This window comes from Cucumis sativus, chromosome 3 (genome assembly GCF_000004075.3).
Source record: "Cucumis sativus cultivar 9930 chromosome 3, Cucumber_9930_V3, whole genome shotgun sequence".
Lineage (NCBI taxonomy): Eukaryota > Viridiplantae > Streptophyta > Magnoliopsida > Cucurbitales > Cucurbitaceae > Cucumis > Cucumis sativus.
In genome coordinates, this window is record NC_026657.2 from 35,947,951 (window position 1) to 35,958,291 (window position 10,341).

General features: G+C 34.4%; 2 protein-coding genes across 4 annotated transcripts; one reads left to right on the plus strand and one right to left on the minus strand.

Annotated features, from left to right (window-relative positions):
- Positions 1-3,057: 3,057 nt before the first annotated feature.
- On the plus strand, positions 3,058-4,045 carry LOC101208009 (ESCRT-related protein CHMP1B). Its single transcript, XM_004146785.3, has one exon. It carries the CDS (start codon positions 3,220-3,222, stop codon positions 3,829-3,831), a length of 612 nt encoding a protein of 203 aa, XP_004146833.1. The 5' UTR covers positions 3,058-3,219; the 3' UTR covers positions 3,832-4,045.
- A 2,391-nt stretch (positions 4,046-6,436) lies between these two features.
- Positions 6,437-9,472, minus strand: LOC101214024 (putative F-box/LRR-repeat protein At3g18150). 3 transcript variants are annotated; one of them, XM_004146810.3, is made up of 4 exons: positions 9,324-9,472; positions 7,452-8,755; positions 7,175-7,348; positions 6,437-7,039 (listed from the first exon to the last, which is right to left on the minus strand). In XM_004146810.3, exons 2-4 carry the CDS (start codon positions 8,748-8,750, stop codon positions 6,785-6,787), a joined length of 1,728 nt encoding a protein of 575 aa, XP_004146858.1. In that variant the 5' UTR covers positions 8,751-8,755; positions 9,324-9,472; the 3' UTR covers positions 6,437-6,784. The 3 variants fall into 3 exon arrangements, with proteins under 3 accessions (XP_004146858.1, XP_011652367.1, XP_031739363.1); XM_011654065.2 differs by having other exon boundaries at positions 7,452-8,836; positions 9,324-9,449; XM_031883503.1 differs by lacking the exon at positions 7,175-7,348 and having other exon boundaries at positions 7,452-8,836; positions 9,324-9,452.
- Between the last annotated feature and the right edge of the window lie 869 nt (positions 9,473-10,341).

Genomic DNA, 10,341 nt, shown 5'->3' on the forward strand with positions numbered 1-10,341 from the left:
CCTCTTGTTCATTGATTCCTTTCTTCTGATCATAGAAAGAGACTGAAACTTTCTTACATTTACGAAAGTGAAAAAAAAAAAAATGCTAAAAAGCCACTAAATTTCTCTTAGCTCGATCACCATTTTTAATATGTGACCATCAATTATGATCTTTTCTTCTCTTCTTCGATATGTGAGAATGGGTAGTGACGATAATTATGAGAAGAGAGGAGAAAAACAAACATTAGAAAAATATATATTGCATTAATCATTTTGCTTGTAGACCCTGAATACATTTAGGGTCTATTTGACCTAGATAGCCCACTCCACGTTTGCCCCACGGATTAACTCTAATTCGAGAATGACCTTAATCCCCATACATCTTTCACTTCTCTCCCAAATCTCATTCGCATTGTTCACTACTTCCCCTATCTCCTTCGTCGCACTTTTTGCCTAGCCCCCCCTCCCCCCACCCCACAACTCTCTTTCTTGTACTTTCTCTTTTCTCCAAAGCTATTATCCTTCCCCCTCCATTCGTTTTCCCTTCTTTGACTCCCTCAATCTCCCTCACCTGCTTTATTTTGTGTCAATTTGCTTCTTTGAAACCCTTCGTCTAAAAACTCCCCCCCCCCTTTCTCTCTCTTTTTCCTTCTTTATTTTGGTTTGTCGAGTCCTTGTGTTGATTCCCTTCTCTAAAACCCTCCATCTTCATATCCCTCCTTCATTTCATAGCTTCAAAGCGTTCTGTCTCCCTTCTTTGAAACCCTCTATCTTTGTCTCCCTTCTCATTGCACTATTTTGTACTCCCTTCACCCTATTTCTATGTCCATTCGAGTCTTCACCCTCTCACATGTTTGATTTCGTTGGGCTTTATGGTTTTGTCATTTTCCCCTTTGTTGCTCATTAGATCTCCTTGTCCTAGTCCCTTTTCCTTGTCGCTCATACTTACCCTTGCTACTCATACTTCCCCTTTGTCATTCCATTAGAAACCGAAATTTGACAGAATATCTTTTTCAGTCTATTTGGTTGATGTTGATACCGTGGTGGATCTAGCCACTCTTGGTTTAGAGAATGGTAGGCGTTCAGGTTTAGGTATGAGCTATTAGGGTTTTTGTCCTAAAACTTGCATATAGTAAATATAATTCATTGACCGTTATTAATTAATAAAATGTTGTTGTAATTATTTTAATAAGCGTTATTGATTATATTATTAGCTTTGTCTTAATAATCCAAATTCAATAAACTAGCATCCTATGATATTTGATAAGTCTTGAACAATATATATAGATATACAAGGATCAATATTTGAGATCAACTTAAAGTGTCTATAGTATAAGGGTAAGACTAGGTACCTTATCCTAGTAACACTATGGATACAACTCACATTGTATTTGACACAAATGCAATGATTCAATGCGTTCGTGTAGGTGACATGTAAGTGAGTGTATCTTATCCAATGAGTTTGCATAAGACCGGACCATTAAATAGTAACCACTAGATGTAACTTCGTTAACTAGTTGGGTACCTAGGTAACTTAGTTTTAATCCTGAGTGTATTATGAACTCCTGTTCGCGAGAGATTGTCCTTTGATTTGTACAAATGAGAGTAGCTAGATTGCCAACTTAGTATGCTTATCATTTTGGGGACAAAACCGAGTTGGGAGCTAGGAACATAATCACACAAGATGGAATTTACTAAACCCTACTCTCTCTATGGCACGAGAAGAGCATTAGTATTTAAGGACTAGAAGTAACCTAGGGATAAAACAATAATTTGACCCAACTGGTGTTACGAACACTCATGAAGGACTAACTTACTGATATTTGTTTATATCCGTGGACACATAAATATATCTACAGTAGAAGAGTTCAGCTGTGAGTCTTGAGTGGAGTGTACACACAATTAACGAATATTAATTAATGTGGTTAATGAGTTTAGCTAATTAATATCATATCGTTGTAGCTTCTGATTTGTAGGTCCATTAGGTCAATTTTCTAGCTCGTAAAAAGTAATGAGATTTATTTATATTTGTTGTAATTTGAAATGTTCAAATTTACTTTAGATATTAGTATAATGTATGGTGATACATTATCATATAAAGTAGACTTGATCGATCTCATAGTCCACGAATTCTTCAAATACCTGCAAATTTGTCGAAAATGAATCTTAGTCAATATTCATTAAGTACATGTCAAGCAGATTTCACCTTTTCAATAAGCATACAAATGAACTTTTCAAGATAAGTCAAGATAAAAAAAACGAATAAGGAACACAAAATTGAAATAAAAACATGATGGACTCATAAGAACCAACTTAGTTACACAAAACATGCTTCAGATAATACTCATAGCCAAAGAACAAAGTGAACCAAGTTCGTTATACAAAAAACTATACCCAAATTTTCCAACCATGTCTAGTTTGCATCAAGTTGAAACTTAAACATAAACTTAAATATATATTGACATATACAATAATACTACCTTCAGTTAAACCAGGTGGTATTCCTCCAACATAAATCTTTTTTGTTCTTGATAAACCAGGTGGTGTCAAATTCATAAAAACAAATTTATTTAAACGTAACGATTACTTGAAGGTTAAAAACAAACGTCATATTTAAAGAAATTACTGCAAATTATTATATGAATTTTGTGTACTAGAGTTAGAAAATGAATCTTTTCAAAAAAATTAATCATTTATTAGCACATATAAAATGTTGAAAATATATGTCGTATTTAAAAAAATTATTGGAAATTGTTTTACGAAAACTAAGATTATTTGATAAATTAAATATACGAAATTTGTGTATTAGATTTAAAATACGAATTTTAAAAGATAAATTTCATAACACTGCCTACCCAACGTTTTTTTATTGTAAGAAAGGTTTATCATAATCCTAATGGGAGCTCACTCAACACTTCTCTCCAACACTCCTAAATGTTTTGATGTAAGTTTTGAACGGAGAAATATAAGAGTGTAAATTTATTGTAATAAAAAAGGTTTTTATTTTGTAGGTTATTTTGCGAAATTTTCGAGAAAGAAAAATTATATTTAAAAGTTGATAGCCCCACACGGAAATGGAAAATTATTGGTTAATTTTAGACGGAGAAAGAAAGCTGTGAATTGCCCAATTCCCATTGTTGAATTTCGCATCTTCGTTCTCCTCATTGTTGCACTTTCAAAAACCCTAGATTTCAAATTCAAGTTCCTTGTATCTTCACAAAATCAATTACTGTTTCGATCATGGGTAACACGGAGAAATTGTTGAACCAGATCATGGAATTGAAATTTACGGCGAAATCACTTCAACGCCAAGCGAGAAAGTGCGAGAAGGAGGAAAAATCCGAGAAGCTCAAGATCAAGAAAGCCATGGAGAAGGGAAACATGGATGGAGCACGAATTTATGCTGAGAATGCAATCCGGAAACGTACGGAGCAGATGAATTATCTCCGACTCTCTTCGCGCCTCGATGCTGTTGTGGCTCGTCTCGACACGCAGGCAAAGATGTCCACCATAAACAAATCTATGGGCTCGATCGTCAAATCCTTGGAAAGTACTTTGGCCACTGGTAACTTACAAAAGATGTCGGAGACCATGGATCAATTTGAGAAGCAGTTTGTGAACATGGAGGTACAAGCTGAGTTTATGGAGAATGCGATGGCGGGTTCGACATCTCTCTCGACGCCGGAGGGAGAGGTGAACAGCTTGATGCAACAGGTGGCCGACGATTATGGATTGGAGGTTTCTGTGGGTCTTCCACAGCCGGCAGCTCACGCTGTTCCGGCCAGGGAGACCGAGAAAATCGACGAGGATGACTTGTCAAGGCGGCTTGCTGAGCTTAAGGCGAGAGGGTAATCAATTTACACTAGAATTAACATCTGCTATTTGTAAAATCTACGTATTTCATTGCTCCCTTGTATTTTAGTACCTGTGATAACTTATATTATGTATAAATTTGAAGCATTTGATTTGTGATATGCTGGTTGCATACTGCTATGCCTATAACTGAAGCCTTTTGGAAAATAATCCTTCCCCTCATGTTTATTTGAGTATTTGGGTTGATATATCATATCTTTGTGAGTGGAAAGACATTTTGTTTCAAGCTGTTCGTGGGGTGGTTTGCATGTAAAGTTTTGTTTTCAGCATTCATGGAAGTTTTGGAGAGAAAGATGAGAGTTGTTCTTTGGAATTGAAAACGTGAATTTTCTAGAGGCCATTGGGATTGGATGAAGTTGGTTTGATGTGTTTAGTTAATTGGCTACACTTACACTTTCCTAATTTTTTATAGTTACTTTTTACTTTGATTTATATCAAATTGCCTATTGAGTATCTTTTCTGGCAACTTCATGTAAACTTCAAATAGTTCACAACTCCATACTTCATTCCTTGGGCCAAACATACCATTTAAGTTTTGGCACTAAGTTAAATTCTATGTTTGTGTTCAATAATGTGAGAGTTGATAAGATGGTGTGAGTGATACAAAAGCTTGAAGGGGTTTGACAATTTGAGTAATTTGGGGTAGTTGGGTTGGGTTGGGTTGGTAGAAAAAATCCAACCTCTATTTGTTCACAAATAACTAAAGACTTTTACTACCCTGTTATTCATATAAACTCACATTTTTACCTCGTGTATCAATTTTTTCAACAAGTTTTCTATAACTATTACTAACTCAATTTTTGGTTTTGTTGTAATATGAACCTAAGTTGATTGCATTTGTTGTTGTTTAATTTTGTTTTGGAGTCGCAATAAACTTTTGGATTTGACTCCAAATATGTAATGAAAGCATTTTACTCTCATCTTCTCGTAGTCTGTCAAGTCAATAACAAATAATTAGCACTGTCAGGTGTTAGATGTCATTCACTCATTATTAATCAATAAATCCAGCTATTTAATTTTTCAAATATAAAAAACAACTAACCAAGGTTTAGGGGTGTTTAAAAAAATTATGTAGCTCACTCATGGGATGAAATTTGGTTGAGTTGGGTTGAAAATTTCCAATCTTGATTTTTGGATCGGAAGTAAGGTTTTATTAACCTCATCTTACATCTAAATTCACTTCGAGTTCTCCTTTTTCGTTGTGCTTTCCTCCTTTTCCTACCTTCAATCTACATTTTGTCTCACTTTTCTCTTGGCATCTCCGTCTCCCTCAAACATTGTTGTCGCGTCTCTTAGTTTGCCCGTCTCCATCTTAGTGCCTCCGTCTGAGATGGTTTTATGTGATTTTCCAAAAAACAATAAAAGCTATTTATTTTTTGTCTTAGAATCTTACTAGAAAATTATTTTTTCAAAAAATTGATTTCATGATTATTATCGAGAAAAATATGTTCAATCCAAAGGGATTGAGTGGTCCAGTCTTTTTCTTCTTTGATGGAGGGAGATGGAAGAATTTCACCACTAAACTAGCTACTGAAATTGATATTAAAGCAATTTTTCTATACATATCGTATAAAATGTATAAAGTTGAGAGGGACTCAAATCCTTTTAATCTACACTAACTTTGTCTGTGCATGAAATACACTTTTTAAATTAACATTGATTCATTCTGATTGGACTAGGGTAAACATGACCTTAGTTTTCAACCTTAATACAACATAATATTTCAAAGTATGGTGAGAGCAAAGATGAAATTATTTATCAACATTTGTCAATATATCCACTCATAGTATTAGTAAATAGCAAGGTTTAATCTCAATATTAAACATCCATAAATATCTCCAAAGTTTTATATATATATAAATGGTAATTAAACATAAAATATAACCTATTGAGTGACTCACATAAATATTACTACTAATAATAATAGTAGCTTAATTAATAACAACATAATTATCGCTCTAAATAAATTTGTAACTCATACAAACATTTGTTGATATTGATATTTTATGGATCAATATGTCCATATAAATATCTAAAAAATTTGATACGAATAATATTAATATTTTATTTCTTGGTTGAGGATATGCTAATTATATAAATTGAATGGATTTTTTCTTAGTCAAAGGAAAAGAAATTCGAAGAGAAAGGGTCATAAATAGATTTTCACAAATTTATTCGAACAGTTTTTCTCGATTCATCTTATGCAGAACTGAGGTTTAACTTTCTAACTTATAGTCTTTTTGGTACATCTCGACTAAATTTTCCATATTCAATTATCATTACAAAATATTATATCCAGATTACATAATATTTAAAAAATTACTAAAATCTCCTAAATGTCTCAACTGAGAAAGCCCTAAGACAATGTTAACTTTGAAAATGATAGTTTTTTTAACTAAATTTCAGTGGTTGATCTCGCCAACCAAGAAAACAGCTTGATCGAAATTTAGAAAAGAAATGCTAATTTGCTATTTTTAACAATTTTCCAAATTCTAACTCGTAATAGTATAATACATATTACATAGAGAAAGACCAACACCAGACCAGTTGAGCAGAGTTGAAAAATAAAAGAAACAAGCAAATATAGCTCTAGAATAAAAAACAGTGATTCATTATGTTAATTAGAATAAAATATCAAATTACTAATCGACACCATGAAAGTTCAAATGCAAGCCTAATACTAAAAACACTAGAAGGCACTACATTCTTTAGGAATAAAAATGGATACAGCCCCACATCCATTCATTCCTTTCCTCCTATTACAAAAATTAGAAACAGAATCTTAAATAATCTCAAAACTTCGATCACCAAAATGTGCCCAAGAAACACAACTATTTGCCAAAATAATCGGTAGTGCCTCTAGATAGTCAAAGGTTTTATCTACGATACCGGAGTTGTTTTTTTTCTTTTTTAAAAAAACTCAAATATTTCTTCATAGCGCTTGATCATTGTCTTCCTCATGGTGAGGAGGTACTTTACCAAAATGCATAGAGGGCTCCCAATGTAGCTCCATACAAGTTACTTGGTCAACCCTATCCCTCACATCATTAAACCAATCTGATATACCTTCAATTTCTGCAATGTTCACAACCTTGGTATCCTTCAAGAAATGGCGCCAGCATTTTCTGTTTGAATTAATATAGCTGCAGCAGCTCGTTTCCACTTCTCCTTTTATTTTGTGCAACGCCTACATATCATTAGTAGCTTTTAATGTTTAATCCAGAGTATGCAGAGTATGCAGAGTATGAAGAGTATGAAGAGTAAGCGTTGTAGAAAAGAGGACTCAAGTGTGCTTGGCTAATGTGAAGGATTTAGAATTTACATGTGGAACTTCACTGCTAAAAGATGATGCTACGATTATCCTCTCCGGATGCTCTTTCGTCAGTAAATCTTCTAATAAATCTTTTGCATTTGTAGATGGCTTGATTGCATGAAACTTAAGATTGGGAAGAGAAGGAAGGAAGATATCTTTGATCTCATCGTGAATTATAACATTCTTGATTCACATTCATATGTAAGAAAGTGGAAACAAATAATGCGTCAAGAGTTATGTTATAGCGGAAACAAGTATGCAAAAACAGGAGAAGGGGCATTGTTACCTTACAAAACCAGACGATGATTTTAAAACCTTTACAATGACGTCCAAGAAAAGAACGGATGAATACATTTCGAGTTGGAAAAGCAGATGGATCCTCTTTCTTTTTTGAAACCAGAGAAATTTTTGCCTCCTTTAGAGGCAAACACCCAAATGCATGAACCATCTCGCGGCCATGATAGTCTAATGAACAAGGTTTTAAAGAATCAACATCAATATGTTTCAGTCTTTTGCAACATCTCAAGCCTAGACTCTGAAGCTCGACATTTGCTATGCCAATAATTTGGAGCTTGTCACATCTGCTGAGATTTAATTTTTCGAGGACTGGAAAGCTGACAAGTAGCTTATTAAAGAAATTTTCTGTCATAGATGGGTCCTCTAATGTCAACCTCTTCAAGGACGTGCAGGACTCTAAGTTAAGCTTACAGCATGAAGATTTCTTTGCACAATACCAAAATGTTTTCAAACTAGGAACTTGGAGCTCAACCCTTCTAAGAAAATGGCATTGGTACAAGTCCACCCTTTCAAGCTTTTGAGAACCTGAAATCTTCAAGTTTGTTAATCCTCGGCATTCTATAATTCTTAAATCCGTAAGTAGAGGACAGGTAGAAACCAATTTCTGGATTAACTGAGGATCTACATGTAGTCTACGGAGATACAGCTTTTGCAAATTATTGAACTCTAAAGCCTCAAAACTTGACCAGTAAAGACCTTGCAATCTCAATCCACTTAGAGTCTTGATAGAATGCATACACAGTGGCACTTTGCAACGTTTTCGTGTCGTCTCAACATGGATATCAAGCTCACCTAAGCCATTTTCCCCTGCCATGTCAACCCACCGTTTCAGATGCGAGACGAGCTCTGGTGTTATACGTAACACTAGCTTGTAAATGCCCAAGTTCTGTGTAAGGTGACTTTGCAAGGAGTTATCGATAGAGTCAATAAACTTCTGCCTTTGCTTATCACTATTAAGACCGACTTCTGCCTTGAGGTAGCTGCGTTCATTAAATGTTAGTACAGAAAAGGACTTCCATGCATCTCTCCACTTCTTTGACAGGATGCTGGTTCGAGCAGCCTCTTTTGCACTACGCAAGAATGACAAGATATGATGAATAGCTGATTCGGGCAACTTCGAGATTGTATCAACTGGCTCAACCACCTCTTGCTCAACTGTTTGCACACCCTTACCCACCTTTTTTATCCCATTGATATTGTCAATGTCATTTCTCTTTCTCTTCCTTCTTGGAGTAAGTGCTCGAGACATCGAGGTCAAACCATCAGGTATGGTTTGCTCATCAGCCATATCATCTGAGGTTTGTGTTAGTTTGTTAACAATTCTCTTCTCCATAAATATTGGTTGAAGAAAAATATTGATGTCAAATGAACAGTCTAAAAGCAGACAAGAAAAGTGAAGGAATGAAAAGTCAGAACATCTAGAACTTAAAGAACAAACAAGGATGAGAAACGATAAGAAAGAAAGATTTTGCAGTTCGTTATAGAAATGTTGTGTTCCTAAGAGATCAAAATCCAAAAACAGCATACAGAATATAATTCAATTGGATACTCCCAATTATAAACCTACATCAAGTCCAACGGGAATACAGGGCATGGCCACAAATTATTAGGTTAAGGTCCAACTAAATTTAGCATAACCAAAATTACAAGCGGGCAAGAGCAATTAGTCGCAACAAAAACTAATTCCAGAATTCAAAGATCATAAACAGCAATCGCCACTCCATTCCCATTAAAAACCTTATCGGAAAGAGTTCAAAGTTATTATCGGAAAATAAACGCATGGATCAAAATTTACATTCATAGAGAAACAATAGATAACGTAAAGTTGAATTTCAGATGAAATGTGAAAAGAAAAGATCACCTTTGTCTATGGGTTTCGTCGTAGATTCCTCAAAGTTGCAACAAAGCAGAAAATAACTGAATAGAAGGCGAAGTTAAATTAAGTTGTTCCTTGCTAATCATGCATTGAACAAAGGGTAAATAAATGAGAAATTGGCAAAAACTAGCTCACTTTTTGTTTTTGTTTTGAAAAGTAGCACCTTTTTTTTAAACTCCTAAAACTATTTGTCAATCTTAGATGAAATCGACCACCAAGATTTTTTTTCTTTTGTTTTTGCGTTGATCTCGATAGACATTGGACCGACGTTCTACCATTTTTCAAATCTTATTTATTTTTTTATTCTTTTAAAAACATTATTAAAAATTGAAAATAAGATTTCATAGAATTGAACGGGTTGTTTTGCAACTTAAGCTTGTAGCAGTTAGAAAATAGAAATATTTTCACAAGTGAGGAGCAAGCGAGAAAAGAATGAGACGCTCAGAATGTGAAATGAATTACAACTACATTTTGAAATTTGGGAGTATGATAACTTGTAGAAATACAAGCTATTGTAGTATTTTAGGTAGAATAATGAACCGTTAACACATAAATTTGAAAGAAAACAAGTAAAAATATATAAAAATTGATTAAGTTACGTGCTCCGAGTTACAAAAGAGATTTATCCTTATTTATTGTGTTTTATATATTTCATATGCATGTCTTTAGGCAAAAAGAAGAAGTTTAGCTCGACGATGAAACGTCAAGCGTGAAGACAACGCTACCAACAAGGCAAAACGCAGAACAACGCTAGGGGTTATGAAGCACTAGCGAACAAAGGTGGTTGGTACAATTGTCAGAAAAGGTGAAAAGGACATTTACGACGCCCGAGTGGTTTTCATTAGAAAATTTAATGGAGGTCAAAGAGTCGTGTCACATCATCCTTCCCCTATAAATAGAGGTATCTTCTTCTTATCAGTGTGCAAAATTTTACTTCTAGAGAGCAAGTTTCCTTCTTCCATACTTTCTTGAGTTTTAGGTGAGAGTCTAGAACAAAAGAGAG

What these genes read in the sequence shown, in the direction of transcription:
- LOC101214024 (XM_011654065.2), bottom strand. Translation starts at nt 8,795, where the DNA reads ATGGAGAAGAGAATTGTTAACAAACTAACACAAACCTCAGATGATATG. An exon ending in TCATCGTCTGGTTTTGTAAG is followed by an intron (nt 7,349 to 7,451) that starts GTAACAATGCCC and finishes ATGTGAATCAAG; the next exon opens with AATGTTATAATTCACGATGA. An exon ending in TTAGCAGTGAAGTTCCACAT is followed by an intron (nt 7,040 to 7,174) that starts GTAAATTCTAAA and finishes AATGATATGTAG; the next exon opens with GCGTTGCACAAAATAAAAGG.
- LOC101208009 (XM_004146785.3), top strand. Translation starts at nt 3,220, where the DNA reads ATGGGTAACACGGAGAAATTGTTGAACCAGATCATGGAATTGAAATTT.